General features: G+C 40.0%; 4 protein-coding genes across 10 annotated transcripts in view; all 4 read left to right on the top strand.

The window, feature by feature from the left end:
* Window positions 1-1292: 1292 nt before the first annotated feature.
* Window positions 1293-5207, top strand: LOC130164282 (zinc finger protein OZF-like). Of its 3 annotated transcripts, none has more exons than XM_056368918.1 (4): window positions 1293-1571; window positions 2160-2253; window positions 2416-2531; window positions 3311-5207. In XM_056368918.1, exons 1-4 carry the CDS (start codon window positions 1379-1381, stop codon window positions 4597-4599), a joined length of 1692 nt encoding a protein of 563 aa, XP_056224893.1. In that variant the 5' UTR covers window positions 1293-1378; the 3' UTR covers window positions 4600-5207. The 3 variants fall into 3 exon arrangements, with proteins under 3 accessions (XP_056224893.1, XP_056224892.1, XP_056224894.1); XM_056368917.1 differs by having other exon boundaries at window positions 2401-2531; XM_056368919.1 differs by lacking the exons at window positions 2160-2253; window positions 2416-2531.
* A 565-nt stretch (window positions 5208-5772) lies between these two features.
* LOC130164287 (zinc finger protein 260-like) lies at window positions 5773-10179 on the top strand. The gene is made up of 4 exons (XM_056368925.1): window positions 5773-6035; window positions 6688-6781; window positions 6929-7059; window positions 8342-10179. The coding sequence occupies exons 1-4, from the start codon at window positions 5843-5845 to the stop codon at window positions 9529-9531; spliced, it is 1608 nt and encodes a 535-aa protein (XP_056224900.1). The 5' UTR covers window positions 5773-5842; the 3' UTR covers window positions 9532-10179.
* A 5880-nt stretch (window positions 10180-16059) lies between these two features.
* On the top strand, window positions 16060-19750 carry LOC130164288 (zinc finger protein 37-like). The gene is made up of 4 exons (XM_056368926.1): window positions 16060-16305; window positions 16894-16987; window positions 17117-17247; window positions 18027-19750. The coding sequence occupies exons 1-4, from the start codon at window positions 16113-16115 to the stop codon at window positions 19145-19147; spliced, it is 1539 nt and encodes a 512-aa protein (XP_056224901.1). The 5' UTR covers window positions 16060-16112; the 3' UTR covers window positions 19148-19750.
* Window positions 19751-20286: 536 nt separating this feature from the next.
* LOC130164274 (zinc finger protein 260-like) overlaps window positions 20287-22436 on the top strand; it is a 26850-nt gene continuing 24700 nt past the window's right edge. For all 5 annotated transcript variants that reach the window (XM_056368908.1, XM_056368904.1, XM_056368903.1 and 2 more), the window contains exons 1-3: window positions 20287-20610; window positions 21264-21357; window positions 21505-21635. In XM_056368908.1, coding sequence (XP_056224883.1) covers window positions 20418-20610; window positions 21264-21357; window positions 21505-21635 — 418 coding nt within the window. In that variant the 5' untranslated portion in view covers window positions 20287-20417. The remainder of the gene's footprint in view (window positions 20611-21263; window positions 21358-21504; window positions 21636-22436) is intronic.

Genomic DNA, 22436 nt, shown 5'->3' with positions numbered 1-22436 from the left:
CCAATACTAAAAAATAAATGTAATAACTCAACTGAGGTTTCATTTTCCATTTGTGTGGAAATATCTCATATGATTAAAATACAAATGTTTACATTCATATTTGAAAATGTGGTTTCTACCAAAATTCTAATTGAAATTATGAAATTGACAAATAATTTTCAGTATAAAATTGACATGATGATGAAAGTGAACATGAAATTAGCTTTTTATTTACATTGGGCAAGTTAAAGTTCAACTGAACTCCTGTAAATGAATGGTGCCTGATTCTGGTGAACATTTTTGTTACAACATTAGTTAACATCAGGACAGGAAACTATGATTTCTGTTTTAACTTTAGCAGCTGTAATGTCGACTTAATACATCAATGTTAGTGGGATGTAGTCCTTTTGGTTTCAAGTCAGTCAGCTTCATACAGTAAAAATGTGTCTGATAATATTTGGTCCAAACATTAATTTAAATCAGCATTGATACTTTTTCTACACCGTAAATTACACAGCATTACACCTGCAATTATACAGTTTAAAAAGGTGAAATAAGGAAGAAATTATAGTTTATTTTCCATAGACACACTCATATACTCTGTATATATATAGATAAAATAATAATAATAATAAAGTCAAGTAAGAAACTTGATGGAGTTCTGTTATTCATATCCAGATCCCCGTCGTCCAAATCCAAGTCCTAATCTTCCTCTTCATCATGGCGGAGTCTCCTGCTGCGCTTCACACCTGACCAAAAGGCAGAAATCAATTATTTCCAATTCATATTGCTCAAAATGTGTGTGACTGGGTGTTTTAATTTGAAAATTCTGAGCATTAGTGATATTGTTTGATGTAGCTCACTGAAGCCAATTGTATGTTAAAATCAAACACAAATTAATGTCACTAATCACTATTATTAGTACTTTTTTAGTATTATTATAATCTTAATTAGTAGTAGTATGAGTATGATACTTTTGTTATTCTTTAGTACAGTAGAACTTGTTGAATCTTTCCAACATGTTCTGCCATAACTGAACTGTGGTGAATCCTGAATTAGAAGCATATCTACAAAACTCCATCCTCAAAATATGCTATTCAATTTTCCCTATGCTAAAGCTAAAGTCTGTACGTGAGTAAGACATTGTTAAACACCTGAACACAAAACACTGGTGTCTAACCGGAAATTCGGCATGCAGCATAACCAGACAGTGACGGTCGTTTACAGAAGCTTTTAATATGAAGGAAAAAGAAAATGTCACGGTTAGCGCAGGTCTCGGTTTCCACTCGGATGACATTAAAGCACGTACCGAAACCGGAAAGGGGCAGCGCTGCGAGGAACAATAGTCAAGTAAGATTTTCCAGGAAACGCGGCGGATTGAAGCGAGAGTTGCAGTAAAATGTCTAAGTCCGAGGTTCTGAGAGGTTTTGTTACCGAGAGACTCGCCGCCGCCTCCCAGGAAATCTTAGCGGCCGTGGACGGACTCGTAGCCGGGTACGAGGAGGAGGCGTCGGGCCTCAGACAGGAGATCGACCGGCAGAGGAGACAGCTGGAGCTTCTCCTGCAGCCTCGGGTCATACTCAACAAAGCCGGTTGGTCATTCTGTTTTAGGCATAAAATGTTAAATCCAAGAACCACAAAGTTTCCTCTGTTTCTGAGTGAATCGTGCTCTGCAGCGCGAAGCTGTGGCGGGCTGTTGATCACCGCAGATTCATGGTTGTTTTCCCCACGTGTTGCTGCTCTCTGGTTATGTTGCATGCCAGATGTGCGGTTAGACGCAGGTGTTTTATGTTCAGGTGTTGTATCATGTCTTCAGCACATACAGACTTTAGTTTTAACATAAAGGGAATTGAATAGCAAATTTTCAGGATGGAGTTTTGCAGAGATGCTTCTTCAGGAATTAACAACTAGTCAAGCTTTGGCAGAACATGTAGGACAGAACCAGCACGTTCTACTATTGTAGATAATAACAATAGTATTGATACTGTTGATACTGCTACTAATAATGATGAAAAATGATTGTGACACGTTAACTTGTTTCATTTTTATGTAAGATTGGCTTTATTGAGCTGGAATAAACAATATCACTTTTGCTCAATAGTTTCAAAATAAAATACACACAGTCACGCACATTTTCAGCAATATTTACTGGAAATAATTGATTTCTGCTTTTTGTTCAGGTGTGAATTGCAGCAGGAGACTCCGCCATGATGAAGAGGATAACGAAGATGAGTACGACAAGAATCTGGATATGAATAACAGAACTCCATCAAGGTTCCTACTTAACTTTTGTTGTCATTATTATTTTGTCCACATGTATACTGGTGGTTTATGACTCAGAAAATCTCAAGATTCGATTCAAAATTGATTCTCGATTCAAAATTGATTCTCGATTCAATACATATATACATTTGATTCCAGGTCTTTGTCTTCCAGAGGTCAGTTAGAGCAGAGGAAGCAAAGCGGACCTCAGATCAGTGAAACTCAGAACCACGTGGACCTCAGGATCCGATTCCAGGAGAACCTACAGACCGAAGTACCTTCAAAAAAAGGTAATTTAAAAAGTGAATTAAAATAAATGTATGGGGAACTGGGGACAATGTTTTATTATTCACACAGGAAAGATCATCTCTGTCCTTTAAACGAGTATGTAACTTCTGTCTCTAGGTGTCTCTCAATCCAAATAATGACAAAAGATGGTGTTGGATGACGTCATGAAATAGTGTGGCCTCATGGGAGTTGTTGTCTCCATCACCGTCATCTTCTCCTAGTTTTGATTCTTTCAGTGTCCGTAGTTCTGGAAATCAAACAGACCTGATCATTAGAACTGTAAAAAACAATTAATAAAAAAGTTTCACATTCAATTTTGAGCTTCTGGCAGGCAACCACAGGGCCGACCCATGCATATAGGGAATGTGCTATTATTGCCAGGCGACCAAATGACTCAGCTTTACCATAGTAAAATCATGTATTTGTCTTGGTTTGAGAATTGGTGGAAATATTGGCGATAATTTAAGATCACAACTCAAAAAACATATAACACAGGTATAGTCATCTTGAGACATTTTAATGTGGAAAAGTTTTATATTATAACTTTAAATGGTCAGTTCACCCAAGTAAAGGTACTGAACCCTTGGAAAGTACAACCCCCTGACCAGGAACCTTTTTGGGGGTAGATCAATTACCCCGGAACTAAATTTAGACCTTGGTTCCTGTGGTCGAAACGCGCACAGTTCCTCAAAAGGTTCCTGGTTCCTGGGGAAAGTCCATATGTTTGAAACACAGCTAATATGAATTGTCCATAATGTGTGTGTTTCATTGTTCCCTGCAGATGTTCAGTATCTGTTCCTGATTAAAGAAGAGGTTCCCCTTGAGTTGAGCCCTCGTCTGGATCAGGAGGAACCAGAGAACCCACCTCTTAAAGAGGAACAGGAGGAACTCCGGACCAGTCAGGAGGGAGAACAGCTTCAAAGGTTGGAGGAGGCTGATGGTGCCATGGTCCCACTCACTCCTGTCCATGTGAAGACTGAAGATGATGAGGAGAAACCTCAGTCTTCACAGCCTCATCGAAGCCAAACTGAAAGGAGCAGAGAGTCAGAGCCTCTGTCCAGCAGCTCAGCTCAGCAGATGGAAACAGAGGCTGATGGAGACGACTGTGGAAGATATAAACCAGACAGGAACTTAGATCCACTTGGTCATCTTCAACCAGACACAGATGAAAAAGTATCAGAGTCTTCCAACACAGAAGACAGTGACATTGATTGGAAGGAAACCAAAGCAAGATTTAAGGGACAGACGAATCTTAGGTGGCACATGAACGCCCATACAGGAGAGAAACCATTTGTTTCTAAAGTTTGTGGGAAAGAATCCTACCAACAGCATCATGTCACAGCGGACGTGAAAGTCCATACAGGAGAGAAACCATTTGGTTGCAGTGTTTGTGGGAAGGGATTTAATGTGAAGAGGAATCTTAATAGGCACATAAAAATTCATACAAGAGAGAAACCATTTGGTTGCAGTGTTTGTGGAAAGAAATTTAATGCGAAGATGTATCTTACTCGGCACATAAAACTTCATACAAGAGCGACACCATTTGGTTGCAGTGTTTGTGGGAGGAGGTTTAATGCGAGGAGGAATCTTACTAGGCACATAAAACTTCATACAGGAGAGAAACCATTTGGTTGCAGTGTTTGTGGAAAGACATTTATTGTGAAGGCGAATCTTACTATGCACATAAGAGTTCATACAGGAGAGACACCATTTGGTTGCAGTGTCTGTGGGAACAAATTTAAGGTGAAGGGGGCTCTTACGAGGCACATGAAAGTCCATACAGGAGAGACACCATTTGGTTGCAGTGTTTGTGGGAAGAGATTTAAAGAAAATGGGGATCTTACGAGGCACATGAAAGTCCATACTGGAGAGAAACCATTTTGTTGTGATTTTTGTGGGAAAAGATTTAGAAGACAGGGGGAGTTAATGCAGCACTCAAGAATTCATACGAAAGAGAAACCGTTCAGTTGCAGCTTCTGTGGCAGGACATTCAATCATGATTCAAACAGGGTAAAACATATGAGGATATGTAAACAAAAGCATGTTATTGAAAGCAGCAGCAGTAAGTGAAACTGCAGAGTTGCTGGTTCAGTAGAACTGTAACAGCATATAACAGCATAGTTGAAATACATCACATGTTTCAAATTTACTGTTTTTTGTATGAAAGTGTAACATGAATTAATTTCAAAACTTAACTCCTTGTTGCAGATTTATACTGGGGTTACGCGACCTTAACCATAGTCAGATCGGCCAATCGTCACCCAGTGCAATTGCAAAAGACGTGCTTCAGAATAATTTTTTATCACCTGGACAATGTTTTGTGTGAACTGACTTTTTAAACCAGATGTTTAGGACAGAGATAACCTTTCCTTTGTGAATAATAAAACTCTTTCATCAGTTTACATTGAATTCATTTATATTTGATTTTTTTTAATTACCATCTTTTGAAGGTACTTCGGTCTGTGGGTTCTCCTGGATGCGGATCCTGAGGTCCATGTGGTTCTGATTTTCACTGATCTGAGGTCCGCTGTGCTTCCTCCACTCAAACTGACCTGAAAGATGAAGATTAGCAACAGCTTTATTACAAAAGTCCCAAGCTGCCAATACTAAGAAATAAATGTAATAACTCAACTGAGGTTTCATTTTCCATTTGTGTGGAAATATCTCATATGATTAAAATACAAATGTTGACATTCACATTCAAAAATGTGGTTTATTTCCAGTGTGACTTTTATTTTGAAAATTCTGATTATGAGTTATATTTTCTATTGTAACTCACTGAAGCCAATTGTATGTTAAAATCAAACACAAATTAATGTCACTAATCACTATTATTAGTACTTTTTTAGTATTATTATAATTTTCATTAGTATGAGTAATCTCAATACTTTTGTTATTCTTTAGTACAGTAGAACTTGTTGAATCTTTCCAACATGTTCTGCCATAGCTGAACTGTGGTGAATCCTGAATTAGAAGCATATCTACAAAACTCCATCCTCAAAATATGCTATTCAATTTTCCCTATGCTAAAGCTAAAGTCTGTACGTGAGTAAGACATTGTTAAACACCTGAACACAAAACACTGGTGTCTAACCGGAAATTCGGCATGCAGCATAACCAGACAGTGACGGTGGTTTACAGAAGCTTTTAATATGAAAGAAAAAGAAAATGTAACGGTTAGCGCAGGTCTCGGGTTCCACTCGGATGACATTAAAGCACGTACCGAAACCGGAAATGGGCAGTGCTGCGAGGGACAATAGTCAAGTAAGATTGTGCACGAAACGCGGCGGATTGAAGCGAGAGTTGCAGTAAAATGTCTAAGTCCGAGGTTCTGAGAGGTTTTGTTACCGAGAGACTCGCCGCCGCCTCCCAGGAAATCTTAGCGGCCGTGGACGGACTCGTAGCCGGGTACGAGGAGGAGGCGTCGGGCCTCAGACAGGAGATCGACCGGCAGAGGAGACTACTGGAGGTTGTCCTGCAGCCTCGGGTCATACTCAACAAAGCCGGTTGGTCATTCTGTTTTAGGCGTAAAGTTTTAAATCCAAGAACCACAAAGTTTCCTCTGTTTCTGAGTGAATCGTGCTCTGCAGCGCGAAGCTGTGGCGGGCTGTTGATCACCGCAGATTCATGGTTGTTTTCCCCACGTGTTGCTGCTCTCTGGTTATGTTGCATGCCAGATGTACGGTTAGACACCTGTGTTTTGTGTTCAGGTGTTGTATCATGTCTTCAGCACATACAGACTTTAGTTTTAACAAAGGGAAATTGAACAGCAAATTTTCAGGATGGAGTTTTGCAGAGATGCTTCTAATTCAGGATTTAACAACTAGTCAAGCTTTGGCAGAACATGTAGGACAGAACCAGCACGTTCTACTATTGTAGATAATAACAATAGTATTGATACTGTTGATACTGCTACTAATAATGATGAAAAATGATTGTGACACGTTAACTTGTTTAATTTTTTATGTGAAATTGGTTTCAGTCAGCTAGAATAAACGCGTTACTTTGTTTCAATTTTTTTTTTAAACTTGCTTTAGTGAGCTAGAATAAACAATATCACTTTTCACTCTGCTCAATAGTTTCAAAATAAAATACTCACAGTCACGCACATTTTCAGCAATATATAGTGGAAATACTTGATTTCTGCTTTTTGTTCAGGTGTGAAGTGCAGCAGGAGACTCCGCCATGATGAAGAGGATAACGAAGATGAGTACGACAAGAATCTGGATATGAATAACAGAACTCCATCAAGGTTCCTACTTAACTTTTGTTGTCATTATTATTTTGTCCACATGTATACTGGGGGTGCATGACTCAGAAAATCTCAAGATTCGATTCAAAATTTATTCTCGATTCAAAAACGATTCTTGATTCAATACATTTATACATTTGAATCCAGGTCTTTTTCCTCCAGAGGTCAGTATTTGCAGAGGAAGCAAAGCGGACCTCAGATCAGTGAAACTCAGAACCACGTGGACCTCAGGATCCGATTCCAGGAGAACCCACAGACCGAAGTACCTTCAAAAAAAGGTAATTTAAAAAGTGAATTAAAATAAATGTAAGGGGAACTGGGGACAATGTTTTATTATTCACAAAGGAAAGATCATCTCTGTCCTTTAAACGCACAGTATGTAACTTCAGCCTCTAGGTGTCTCTCAATTCAAATAATGACAAAAGATGTTGTTGGATGATGTCATGAAATAGTGTGGGCTCATGGGAGTTGTTGTCTCCATCACCGCCATCTTCTCCTAGCTTTGATTCCTTCAGTGTCCATCGTTCTGGAAATCAAATAGACCTGGTCATTAGAACTGTAAAAAACAATTAATAAAACAGTTTCATATTTAAAGGCAGTGTTTCACTGACGCTGTACGACGGACAGATTACAGAAAAAAATGCCCAAAAAATAACTTGAAATAAAAAATTGTGATTCACTGATGCTTTTCAGTGGACACATGACGTGTCGGAGAAGCTGATAATTGAAACGGCTTACCTTTGTCTCTTAAATAACTTATAACACAGACGTTCAACAGGTGTTTACTAGCATCTGAATTATCCGCAGAAGTTTCCTCTTCGCCATAACAAATGGATCAGGGGATTAAAACTGGCAAACGAAAGCTGTTTATCATTTTTTCTTTAATGTGATTTACCGACTCATTTCAATGTACACATCAGCGGACGTCTAACGCAGCTGGGAACTGAGCTGTCAAACATTTACTCAGCTTTTCTTTCTGATAACATAAGATCCAGACGTCCAATGACATAAATCCTTCATGTGGTTAAAATATATAGTTGAAAACAACCAACGTGTAAAAAGTTTCTGTGGCATACAGCTAGATAAAAGTCAATTTTGAGTTTCTGGCAGGCAACCACAGGGCCGACCCATGCATATAGGGGATGTGCTATCAATGACAGGCGACCAAATGACACAGCTTTACCATAGTAAAATCATGTATTTGTCTTGGTTTGAGAATTGCTGGAAATATTGGGGATAATTTAAGATCACAACTCAAAAAATATATAACACAGGTATAGTCACCTTGAGACATTTTAATGTGGAAAAGTTATATATTATAACTTTAAATGGTCAGTTCACCCAAGTAAAGGTACTGGACCCTTGGAAAGTACAACCCCCTGACCAGGAACCTTTTTGGGGGTAGATCAATTACCCCGGAACTAAATTTAGACCTTGGTTCCTGTGGTCGAAATGCGCACAGTTCCTCAAAAGGTTCCTGGTTCCTGGGGAAAGTCCATATGTTTGAAACACAGCTAATATGAATTGTCCATAATGCGTGTGTTTCATTGTTCCCTGCAGATGTTCAGTATCTGTTCCTGATTAAAGAAGAGGTTCCCCTTGAGTTGAGCCCTCGTCTGGATCAGGAGGAACCAGCGAACCCACCTCTTAAAGAGGAACAGGAGGAACTCCGGACCAGTCAGGAGGGAGAACAGCTTCAAAGGTTGGAGGAGGCTGATGATGCCAAGGTCCCACTCACTCCTGTCCATGTGAAGAATGAAGATGATGAGGAGAAACCTCAGTCTTCACAGCCTCATCGAAGCCGAACTGAAGAGAGCAGAGAGGCAGAGCCTCCGTCCAGCAGCTCAGCTCAGCAGATGGAAACAGAGGCTGATGGAGAGGACTGTGGAGGATCTGAACCAGACAGGAACTTAGATCCACATGGTCATCTTCAACCAGACACAGATGAAGAGGCCACAGAGTCCTCCGAGACTGAAGACAGTGACATTGATTGGAAGGAAACCAGAGCAACCTTTAAGAGACAGACGAATCTTAGGTGGCACATGAACGCCCATACAGGAGAGAAACCATTGGTTTCTGATGTTTGTGGGAAAGATTCCTACCGACAGCATCATGTCACAGCGGACGTGAAAGTCCATACAGGAGAGAAACCATTTGGTTGCAGTGTTTGTGGGAAGAGATATAATGCGAAGAGGAATCTTAATAGGCACATAAAACTTCATACAGGAGAGAAACCATTTGGTTGTGATGTTTGTGGGACGAGATTTAAGGAAAAGACAACCCTTACGAGGCACATGCAAGTTCATACAGGAGAGAAACCATTTGGTTGTGATGTTTGTGGGAAGAGATTTAATGCGGAGAGAAATTTTACGAGGCACATGAAAGTTCATACAGGAGGGAAACCATTCAGTTGCAGTCTTTGTGGGAAAAGATATACGCGACAGGGTAAACTTACGTTTCACCAGATAGTCCATACAGGAGAGAAACCATTTGGTTGTGATATTTGTGGGAAAACATTTCACCGGCCGGATAATCTTAAGCTGCACCAGAGAGTCCATACAGGAGAGAAACCATTTGGTTGTGATGTTTGTGGGAAAAGATTTAACCGACAGCAACATTTTAAGATACACATGACAGTACATACAGGACAGAAACCATTCAGTTGCAGTCTTTGTGGGAAAACATATACGCGACAGGGCAAACTTACGTTGCACCAGAGAGTCCATACAGGAGAGAAACCATTTGGTTGAGATGTTTGTGGGAAAAGATTTCATAGACAGTGGCTTTTTAAGGTTCACATGAGAGTTCATTGCAATTGCGAATTGCAGTATTTGTGGTGAACAATTTATGTATCGTTCAACCAGCGTTAACCATATGAAGACATGTAAACACAAGTATGTTACTGAGGGCAGCAGCAGTAACTGAAGCTTCATAGTTGCTGGTTGAAATGAACTGGAAGACCTCATCACAGCATCATTGAAATGCAGAGCACAGGTAACATTCACCGGTGAAATTTGTATGGAAGTGTATCACAAGTTAACGGTATTGTTTTATGTCATTCTTACATGTTTGTATTTTTCTTTTATTGTTTAACTGGGTTTCATTATTGCTCATATCTATCTGTATACTAAATTATTTTGTCATTGTGACAGTTTGAGTTTATGTATTTTTGTTTGAGAAATAAATTCAGACTTAATTTATTTCAGTTACTGATGAAACAAGTTGTAACTGTACAATATTGTTGTATTGCTTTGAGACTTTGGGTGATGGCTGGATGTTGAAGTGCTTTCCCAATCAAGGGGAGAAGATTTTTTACATTTAGTTGATGATTTAAATGTAGTACTTGTAATCATTTTTACATTGTGGTACTATTACTTTTAATAAAATAAAAAATACTTCTTCCTCCACTGTTGCTTGCTTGCAAAATTAAATTTCAAATCTGTAAAAGAATCATCACTGACATTCAGTAAAGACAGCAGTGATGTCAGAGACAGGATCAGGTACATACATACAGGAGAGACACCACTGGTTGTGATGTTGGTTGGAAAAGATTTGAGCTAAATGGTTTTTGAACATTTTAATATTAAGTTTAATTTCAACTAGAATTCATTCTGCACCGTAGATCTGTTTATAGGGTAAAAAAGGCACTACTTGTCCTAACCACTTCTGTAGCAGAAGTGGTGGAAGGATCTTTCTGTGAGATCAGCCATAGAGATTTGCTTTATTGCTACTATGAAGCAGCTGCTTTATTTATATAATGTGGCCCTACTCCTCAAAAAAATCATAATTCTGAATTTAATCTCAAAATTCTTAGATCAAAATCAGAATGAAAAAAAAACAACTTTTTTCTCACATGTGGCTCTAATCCTATTAAGTACTTCTGGAAGTCTTTCATAGTGTTGTGTTTGAGTATTTGGTATCAGACAGGAGCAGGGTTACAAGTGATCTGACGTGGATTATGGAGTAATCTAGCACTCTGTTAATATCTATTTCAAAGAATTTGGTCACTAGATTTAGGGCTGAAATCGGCTGATACCATATATTGACGACATTTTCACAACATAAGGTACGGTACAGTTTAGCAAGAATGTTCAAACAAAAAGTAAAAGAATAGTAAAATTTAGTGACCCTCTCATTTTTCTCAAATATCTAATTTCACTCTACATAAAACAAAATGGTGTTTTAAAAAGACTGCATATTTGTCAAGTACCCAGGTACAGGTGATGATTTGTGGAGTCAGTTTCAAGGTAAATATATTATAAAACAGCTGTTTCATAGCAATAAGGCAAATGTCTGGCTGATCTGATAGAATGACGGCTGCATCACTTAATACAGCCCAATGAAACCTTTCCGGTTTGGGTGCGAGCATAAACGTCATCCGAGTAGAAACCTGCGACCCGCGCGAAGAAAGATGAAAAGTAAAGATTAGCGCGGGTCGCGGTTTCTACTCGGATGACATTAAAGCACGTACCCAAACCGAAAAAGTCCCGTGCGGCGATACAATAGTCACTTGGAGGGAGTAAGATTTTCCAGGAAACGCGGCGGATTGAAGCGAGAGTTGCAGTAAAATGTCTAAGTCCGAGGTTCTGAGAGGTTTTGTTACCGAGAGACTCGCCGCCGCCTCCCAGGAAATCTTAGCGGCCGTGGACGGACTCGTAGCCGGGTACGAGGAGGAGGCGTCGGGCCTCAGACAGGAGATCGACCGGCAGAGGAGACAGCTGGAGCTTCTCCTGCAGCCTCGGGTCATACTCAACAAAGCCGGTTGGTCATTCAGTTTTAGGCGTAAAATTTTAAATCCATAGTTTCTTACTGTCTAAAAAAAAAATTAGTTTGTCCCTCTTTTTCCGCTTTTTGGGCAACGTCGGACCAATTTCTCCCTCAGCCGTGTGGCGGTCGGAGCCGGCGCTTCAAACGGAGCCGGTGTTCCATGGGCGCAACCAAGTGTACAATCGGGAGGGGGGTGGTCACACACTTTGTTTTCCTTAACAAACGGAAATAAATTGAAAATAAATCGGAAATAACAAGAGACGGGTCAGTTGACAGCCACGGTTCATAAAAGGAGGAAATATTTAACATATTTATACATACAGGTGAAACTCAAAAAATTTGAATATTGTGCAAAAGTTCATTCAAGTCAGCAATTCAACTTCAAATGTGAAACTAACATGTGAGATAAACTCAGTACATGCAAAGTGAGATTGGTCAAGGCTTTATTTGTTATAATCTTGATGATTATGGCTTACAGTTTTTGAAAACCCCAAATTCCAAATCTCAGAAAATTAGAATATTTGGAAAAGGTTCAATACTATAGGCTCAAAGTGTCACGCGCTCATCAGCTAATTAATCCAAAACACCTGTGAAGGGTTCCTGAGTCTTTAAATGGTCTCTCAGTCTGGTTCACTAGAATTCACAATCATGGGGAAGACTGCTGACCAACAGTTATGCAGGAAACCATCATTGACACCCTCCACAAGGAGGGAAAGCCTCAAAAGGTAATTGCAAAAGAAGTTGGATTTTCTCAAAGTGCTGTATCAAAGCACATTAATAGAAAGTTAGCGGGAAGGGAAAAGTGTGGAAGAAAAAGGTGCACAAGCCACAGGGATGACCGGAGTCAGGAGAGGATTGTCAGGAAAAGGCCATTCAAAAGTGTGGGGGAACTTCACAAGGAGTGGACCGAGGCTGGAGTTAGTACATCAAGAGCCACCACACACACACGGATCCTGCAAATGGGCTTCAAATGTCGTATTCCTCTTATCAAGCCGCTCCTGAACAACAAACGTCAGAAGCGTCTTACCTGGGCTAAAGACAAAAAGAACTGGTCTGTTGCTCAGTGGTCCAAAGTCCTCTTTTCCGATGAGAGCAAATTTTGCTCTCATCGGAAAAGAGGACTTTGGACTTTAGCCATGTCATCTGCTGGTGTTGGTCCACTGTGCTTTATTGAGTCCAGAGTCAACGCAGCTGTCTATCAGGAGATTTTAGAACACTTCATGGTTCCTTCAGCAGACAAGCTTTATGGAGATACTGACTTCATTTTCCAACAGGATATGGCACCTGCCCACACTGCCAAAAGTACCAAAACCTGGTTAAATAACCATCAGATAACGGTGCTTGATTGGCCAGCAAACTCGCCAGACCTGAACCCCATAGAGAATTTATGGGGCATTGCCAAGAGAAAGATGAGCGACATGAGACCGAACAGCAAAGCATCCTGGTCCTCCATAACACCTGAGCAGTGCCACAGGCTGATAGCATCCATGCCACGCCGCATTGAGGCAGTAATTCATGCAAAAGGGGCCCAAACCAAGTACTAAGTACATATGCAACATTAAACCTTTCAGAGGGCCAATATTTCTCTGTTTAAAATCCCCTTTCTATTAATTGTATGTGATATTCTAATTTTTTGAGATTTTCATTTTGAGGTTTTCATAAATTGTAAGCAATAATCATCAAAATTATATTAAATGAAGGCTTGAAATATCTTGAGTTGCATGTTATGAACCTATGTCATACATTAGTTTCACCTTGTAAATCTAATTGCTGGAATAAACGAACCTTTGCACGATATTGTAATTTTTTGAGTTTCACCTGTGGGGGGGGGGGGGCAGATTGGTATTTTCCCAGTATTGGGGGGGACGCGACCCCCCCAAAGGATGCGTGGTTACATCCATGACAGTTAGACACAGGTAATTTATGTTCAGGTGTTGTAAACTTTAAATGGTCAGTTCACCCAAGTATAGGTACTGAACCCTTGGAAAGTAGAACCATCTGACCAGGAACCTTTTTGGGGGTAGATCAATTACCCCGGAACTAAATTTAGACTTTGGTTCCTGTGGTCGAAACGCGCACAGTTCCTCAAAAGGTTCCTGGTTCCTGGGGAAAGTTCATACGCTTGAAACACAGCTAATATGAATTGTCCATAATGTGTGTGTTTCATTGTTCCCTGCAGATGTTCAGTATCTGTTCCTGATTAAAGAAGAGGTTCCCCTTGAGTTGAGCCCTCGTCTGGATCAGGAGGAACCAAAGAGCCCAAACATTAAAGAGGAACAGGAGGAACTCCGGACCAGTCAGGAGGGAGAACAGCTTCAAAGGTTGGAGGAGGCTGATGATACCAAGGTCCCACTCACTCCTGTCCATGTGAAGACTGAAGATGATGAGGAGAAACCTCAGTCTTCACAGCCTCATCAAGCCGAACTGAAGAGAGCAGAGAGGCAGAGCCTCCGTCCAGCAGCTCAGCTCAGCAGATGGAAACAGAGGCTGATGGAGACGACTGTGGAAGATATAAACCAGACAGGAACTTAGATCCACATGGTCATCTTCAACCAGACACAGATGAACAGGTCACACAGTCCTCCGAGACTGAAGACAGTGACATTGATTGGAAGGAAACCAGAGCAACCTTTAAGGGACAGACGAATCTTAGGTGGCACACCAACGCACATACAGGAGAGAAACCATCTGTTTCTGATGTTGGTGGGAAAGAATCCTACCAACAGCATCATGTCACAGCGGACGTGAAAGTCCATACAGGAGAGAAACAGTGCAGTGTTTGTGGGAAGAGATTCAATATGAAGAGCACTCTTAATAGGCACATGAAAGTTCATACAGGAGAGAAACCATTTGGTTGCAGTGTTTGTGGAAGGAGATTTAATGCAAAGGGGAATCTTACTATGCACATAAAACTTCATACAGGAGAGAAACCATTTGGTTGCAGTATTTGTGGGAAGAGATTTAATGCGAGGAGGAGTCTTACTATGCACATAACCGTTCATACAGGAGAGAAACCATTTGGTTGCAGTGTTTGTGGGAAGAGATTTGTTGTGAAGAGGAATGTTACTATGCACATGAAAGTCCATACAGGAGAGAAACCATTTGGTTGTGATCTTTGTGGGAAAAGATTTAAAGAAAAGGGGGATCTTACGAGGCACACAAGAATCCATACGAAAGAGAAACCGTTCAGTTGCAGCTTCTGTGGCAGGACATTCAGTCATGAGTCAAACAGGTCAAGACATATGACGATATGTAAAGGCAAGCATGTTATTGAAAGCAGCAGCAGCAAGTGAAACTGTAGAGTTGCTGGTTCAGTTGAACTGTAACAGCGTATTACAGCATAGTTGAAATACATCACATGTTTCAAATTTACTGTTCTTTGTATGAAAGTGTAACATGAATTAATTTCAAAACTTAACTCATTGTTGCACATTTGTACTGGGGTTGCACGACCTTAACCATAGTCAGATCGGCCAATCGTCACCCAGTGCAATTGCAAAAGACGTGGTTCAGAATATTTTTTTATCACCTGGACAATGTTTTGTGAGAACTGACTTTTTAAACCAGATGTTTAGGACAGAGATAACTTTTCCTTTGTGAATAATAAAACTCTTTCATCAGTTTACGTTGAACTCATTTATATTTGATTTTTTTAAATTACCATCTTTTGAAGGTACTTCAGTCTGTGGGTTCTCCTGGATGCGGATCCTGAGGTCCATGTGGTTCTGATTTTCACTGATCTGAGGTCCGCTATGCTTCCTCCGCTCAAACTGACCTGAAAGATGAAGATTAGCAGCAGCTTTATTACAAAAGTCCCAAGCTGCCAATACTAAGAAATAAATGTAATAACTCAACTGAGGTTTCATTTTCCATTTGTGTGGAAATATCTCATATGATTAAAATACAAATGTTGACATTCACATTCAAAAATGTGGTTTATTTCCAATTCATATTGCTGAAAATGTGTGTGACTGTTTTATTTTGAAAATTCTGAGTATAAGTGATATTGTTTATTGTAACTCACTGAAGCCAATTGTATGTTAAAATCAAACACAAATTAATGTCACTAATCACTATTATTAGTACTTTTTTAGTATTATTATAATCTTCATTAGTAGTAGTATGAGTAATCTCAATACTATTGTTATTCTTTAGTACAGTAGAACTTGTTGAGTCTGTCCAACATGTTCTGCCATAGCTGAACTGTGGTGAATCCTGAATTAGAAGCATATCTACAAAACTCCAGCCTCAAAATATACTATTCAATTTTCCCTATGCTAAAGCTAAAGTCTGTACGTGATTAAGACATTGTTAAACACCTGAACACAAAACACTGGTGTCTAACCGGAAATTCGGCATGCAACATAACCAGACAGTGACGGTCGTTTACAGAAGCTTTTAATGTGAAAGGAAAAGAAAATGTAACGGTTAGCGCAGGTCTCGGTGTCCACTCGGATGACATTAAAGCACGTACCGAAACCGGAAAGGGGCAGCACTGCGAGGAACAACAGTCAAGTAAGATTGTCCAGGAAACGCGGCGGATTGAAGCGAGAGCTGCAGTAAAATGTCTAAGTCCGAGGTTCTGAGAGGTTTTGTTACCGAGAGACTCGCCGCCGCCTCCCAGGAAATCTTAGCGGCCGTGGACGGACTCGTAGCCGGGTACGAGGAGGAGGCGTCGGGCTTCAGACAGGAGATCGACCGGCAGAGGAGACTACTGGAGGTTCTCCTGCAGCCTCGGGTCATACTCAACAAAGCCGGTTGGTCATTCAGTTTTAGGCGTAAAATGTTAAATCCAAGAACCACAAAGTTTCCTCTGTTTCTGAGTGAATCGTCCTCTGCAGCGCGAAGTTGTGGCGGGCTGTTGATCACCGCAGATTCATGGTTGTTTTCCCCACGTGTTGCTGCTCCCTGGTTATGTTGCATGCCAGATGTGCGGTTAGACACAGGTGTTTTATGTTCAGGTGTTGTATCATGTCTTCAGCACAGTCTTTAGCTTTAACATAAAGGAAATTGAATAGCAAATTTTCAAGATGGAGTTTTGCAGAGATGCTTCTAATTCAGGATTTAACAACTAGTCAAGCTTTGACAGAACATGTAGGACAGAACCAGCACGTTCTACTATTGTAGATAATAACAATAGTATTGATACTGTTGATACTGCTACTAATAATGATGATCAAAAATGATTGTGACATGTTCACTTGTTTCATTTTTATGTAAAATTGGCTTTATTGAGCTGGAATAAACAATATCACTTCTGCTCAATAGTTTCAAAATAAAATACTCAGTCACGCACATTTTCAGCAATATATAGTGGAAATATTTGATTTCTGCTTTTTGTTCAGGTGTGAATTGCAGAAGGGGACTCCGCCATGATGAAGAGGATAACGAAGATGAGTACGACAAGAATCTGGATATGAATAACAGAACTCCATCAAGGTTCCTACTTAACTTTTGTTGTCATTATTATTTTGTCCACATGTATACTGGGGGTGCACGATTCAGAAAATCACAAGATTCGATTCAAAATTGATTCTCGATTCAATACATTTATACATTTGATTCCAGGTCTTTTTCCTCCAGAGGTCAGTTTGAGCAGAGGAAGCACAGCGGACCTCAGATCAGTGAAACTCAGAACCACGTGGACTTCAGGATCCGATTCCAGGAGAACCCACAGACCGAAGTACCTTCAAAAAGCGGTAATTTAAAAAGTGAATTAAAATAAATGTAAGGGGAACTGGCGACAATGTTTTATTATTCACACAGGAAAGATCATCTCTGTCCTTTAAACGAGTATGTAACTTCTCTCTCTAGGTGTCTCTCAATCCAAATAATGACAAAAGATGTTGTTGGATGACGTCATGAAATAGTGTGGCCTCATGGGAGTTGTTGTCTCCATCACCGTCATCTTCTCCTAGTTTTGATTCTTTCAGTGTCCGTAGTTCTGGAAATCAAACAGACCTGGTCATTAGAACTGTAAAAATCAATTAATAAAAAAGTTTCACATTCAATTTTGAGCTTCTGGCAGGCAACCACAGCGCCGACCCATGCATATAGGGAATGTGCTATTATTGCCAGGCAACCAAATGACACAGCTTTACCATAGTAAAATCATGTATTTGTCTTGGTTTGAGAATTGGTGGAAACATTGGGGATAATTTAAGATCAAAACTCAAAAAATATATAACACAGGTATAGTCATCTTGAGACATTTTAATGTGGAAAAGTTATATATTATAACTTTAAATGGTCAGTTCACCCAAGTAAAGGTACTGAACCCTTGGAAAGTTCAACCCCCTGACCAGGAACCTTTTTGGGGGTAGATCAATTACCCCGGAACTAAATTTAGACTTTGGTTCCTGTGGTTGAAACGCGCACAGTTCCTCAAAAGGTTCCTGGTTCCTGGGGAAAGTTCATATGTTTGAAACACAGCTAATATGAATTGTCCATAATGTGTGTGTTTCATTGTTCCCTGCAGATGTTCAGTATCTGTTCCTGATTAAAGAAGAGGTTCCCCTTGAGTTGAGCCCTCGTCTGGATCAGGAGAAACCAAAGAGCCCAAACATTAAAGAGGAACAGGAGGAACTCCGGACCAGTCAGGAGGGAGAACAGCTTCAAAGGTTGGAGGAGGCTGATGATGCCATGGTCCCACTCACTCTTGTCCATGTGAAGACTGAAGATGATGAGGAGAAACCTCAGTCTTCACAGCCTCATCCAAGCCGAACTGAAGAGAGCAGAGAGTCAGAGCCTCCGTCCAGCAGCTCAGCTCAGCAGATGGAAACAGAGGCTGATGGAGAGGACTGTGGAGGATCTGAACCAGACAGGAACTTAGATCCACATGGTCATCTTCAACCAGACACAGATGAAAAAGTATCAGAGTCTTCCAACACAGAAGACAGTGACATTGATTGGAAGGAAACCAAAGCAAGATTTAAGGGACAGACGAATCTTACGTGGCACATGAACGCCCATACAGGAGAGAAACCATCTGTTTCTGATGTTGGTGGGAAAGAATCCTACCAACAGCATCATGTCACAGCGGACGTGAAAGTCCATACAGGAGAGAAACCATTTAGTTGCAGTGTTTGTGGGAAGGGATTTAAGGGGAAGAGGAATCTTAATAGGCACATAAAAATTCATACAGGAGAGAAACCATTTGGTTGCAGTGTTTGTGGAAAGACATTTACTGTGAAGGCGAATCTTACCGTGCACATAAGAGTTCATACAGGAGAGACACCATTTGGTTGCAGTGTCTGTGGGAACAAATTTAAGGTGAAGGGGGCTCTTACGAGGCACATGAAAGTCCATACAGGAGAGACACCATTTGGTTGCAGTGTTTGTGGGAAGAGATTTAAAGAAAATGGGGATCTTACGAGGCACATGAAAGTCCATACTGGAGAGAAACCATTTTGTTGTGATTTTTGTGGGAAAAGATTTAGAAGACGGAGGGAGTTAATGCAGCACTCAAGAATTCATACGAAAGAGAAACCGTTCAGTTGCAGCTTCTGTGGCAGGACATTCAATCATGATTCAAACAGGGTAAAACATATGAGGATATGTAAACAAAAGCATGTTATTGAAAGCAGCAGCAGTAAGTGAAACTGCAGAGTTGCTGGTTCAGTAGAACTGTAACAGTATATAACAGCATAGTTGAAATACATTACATGTTTCAAATTTACTGTTCTTTGTATGAAAGTGTAACATGAATTAGCTTTAAAACTTAACTTATTGTTGCAGATTTGTACTGGGGTTGCGCGACCTTAACCATAGTCAGATCGGCCAATCGTCACCCAGTGCAATTGCAAAAGACGTGGTTCAGAATATTTTTTTATCACCTGGACAATGTTTTGTGAGAACTGACTTTTTAAACCAGATGTTTAGGACAGAGATAACTTTTCCTTTGTGAATAATAAAACTCTTTCATCAGTTTACGTTGAACTCATTTATATTTGATTTTTTTTAATTACCATCTTTTGAAGGTACTTCGGTCTGTGGGTTCTCCTGGTTGCGGATCCTGAGGTCCATGTGGTTCTGATTTTCACTGATCTGAGGTCCGCTGTGCTTCCTCCGCTCAAACTGACCTGAAAGATGAAGATTAGCAGCAGCTTTATTACAAAAGTCCCAAGCTGCCAATACTAAGAAATAAATGTAATAACTCAACTGAGGTTTCATTTTCCATTTGTGTGGAAATATCTCATATGATTAAAATACAAAGGTTGACATTCACATTCAAAAATGTGGTTTATTTCCATTTATATTGCTGAAAATGTGTGTGACTGTTTTATTTTGAAAATTTTGAGTATAAGTTATATTTTCTATTGTAACTCACTGAAGCCAATTGTATGTTAAAATCAAACACAAATTAATGTCACTAATCACTATTATTAGTACTTTTTTAGTATTATTATAATCTTCATTAGTAGTAGTATGAGTAATCTCAATACTATTGTTATTCTTTAGTACAGTAGAACTTGTTGAGTCTGTCCAACATGTTCTGCCATAGCTGAACTTTGGTGAATCCTGAATTAGAAGCATATCTACAAAACTCCATCCTCAAAATATACTATTCAATTTTCCCTATGCTAAAGCTAAAGTCTGTACGTGAGTAAGACATTGTTAAACACCTGAACACAAAACACTGGTGTCTAACCGGAAATTCGGCATGCAACATAACGAGACAGTGACGGTCGTTTACAGAAGCTTTTAATGTGAAGGAAAAAGAAAATGTCACGGTTAGCGCAGGTCTCGGTTTCCACTCGGATGACATTAAAGCACGTACCGAAACCGGAAAGGGGCAGCACTGCGAGGAACAATAGTCAAGTAAGATTGTCCAGGAAACGCGGCGGATTGAAGCGAGAGTTGCAGTAAAATGTCTAAGTCCGAGGTTCTGAGAGGTTTTGTTACCGAGAGACTCGCCGCCGCCTCCCAGGAAATCTTAGCGGCCGTGGACGGACTCGTAGCCGGGTACGAGGAGGAGGCGTCGGGCCTCAGACAGGAGATCGACCGGCAGAGGAGACAGCTGGAGGTTCTCCTGCAGCCTCGGGTCATACTCAACAAAGCCGGTTGGTCATTCTGTTTTAGGCGTAAAATGTTAAATCCAAGAACCACAAAGTTTCCTCTGTTTCTGAGTGAATCGTCCTCTGCAGCGCGAAGCTGTGGCGGGCTGTTGATCACCGCAGATTCATGGTTGTTTTCCCCACGTGTTGCTGCTCTCTGGTTATGTTGCATGCCAGATGTGCGGTTAGACACCTGTGTTTTATGTTCAGGTGTTGTATCATGTCTTCAGCACATACAGACTTTAGCTTTAACAAAGGGAAAATTGAATAGCAAATTTTCAAGATGGAGTTTTGCAGAGATGCTTCTAATTCAGGATTTAACAACTAGTCAAGCTTTGACAGAACATGTAGGACAGAACCAGCACGTTCTACTATTGTAGATAATAACAATAGTATTGATACTGTTGATACTGCTACTAATAATGATGATCAAAAATGATTATGACACGTTAAATTGTTTAATTTTTATGTGAAATTGGTTTCAGTCAGCTAGAATAAACGCGTTACTTAATTTGTTTCATTTTTTTTTTAAAACTTGCTTTAGTGAGCTAGAATAAACAATATCACTGCTGCTCAATAGTTTCAAAATAAAATACTCACAGTCACGCACATTTGCAGCAATATATAGTGGAAATACTTGATTTCTTCTTTTTGGTCAGGTGTGAAGCGCAGCAGGAGACTCCGCCATGATGAAGAGGATAACGAAGATGAGTATGACAAGAATCTGGATATGAATAACAGAACTCCATCAAGGTTCCTACTTAACTTTTGTTGTCATTATTATTTTGTCCACATGTATACTGGGGGTGCAAGATTCAGAAAATCTCAAGATTCGATACAAAATTTATTCTCGATTCAAAAACGATTCTACATTCAATACACTTATACGTTTGATTCCAGGTCTTTTTCCGCCAGAGGTCAGTTTTTGCAGAGGAAGCACAGCGGACCTCAGATCAGTGAAACTCAGAACCACATGGACCTCAGGATACGATTCCAGGAGAACCCACAGACTGAAGTACCTTCAAAAAAAGGTAATTTAAAAAGTGAATTAAAATAAATGTAAGGGGAACTGGGGACAATATTTTATTATTCACACAGGAAAGGTCATCTCTGTCCTTTAAACGCACAGTATGTAGCTTCTGCCTCTAGGTGTCTCTCAATCCAAATAATGACAAAAGATGGCGTTGGATGACGTCATGAAATAGGCGGGATCGTGGGAGTTGTTGTCTCCATCACCGTCATCTTCTCCCAGTTTTGATTCCTTCATTCCTATCTGCCGTTCTGGAAATCAAACAGACCTGTTCATTAGAACTGTAAAAAACAATCAGTAAAACAGTTTCACATTTAAAGTCGGTGTTTCACTGACGCTGAACGACGGACATATTAAAGAAAAAATGGGATTATGCATATGGGATTTGATATTATTGACAGGCGACCAAATGACACAGTTTTACCACTCTAAAATCATGTATTTCTCTTGGATTGAGAATTGCTGGAAATATTGGGGATCATTTAAGATCACAACTCAAAAAATATATAACATAGGTATAGTCATCTTGAGACATTTTAATATGGAAAAGTTATAATATAAAACTTTAAATGGTCAGTTCACCCAAGTCATTGTCCAGATAACACACAAATATTCAGAAGCCCATCTCTGTAAACAAAGGTAAAGACAAAGGAAAATCATGTGGTGAATGAAATAACAAACAATGTGTGGACAAAAACAACAAAAGGTAAAATAAGTGCAAAGCACCAGAATGGCCAAAAAACAATATCCAGAGTGATCCCCAGAGGTTTTATTTCCCCGGTTGACAGCACATTTCGGAGGG

Source organism: Seriola aureovittata, chromosome 23, assembly GCF_021018895.1.
Source record: "Seriola aureovittata isolate HTS-2021-v1 ecotype China chromosome 23, ASM2101889v1, whole genome shotgun sequence".
NCBI lineage: Eukaryota > Metazoa > Chordata > Actinopteri > Carangiformes > Carangidae > Seriola > Seriola aureovittata.
Note: the sequence above shows the minus strand (reverse complement) of the source record. Positions and strands in the feature narration are given on the sequence as shown.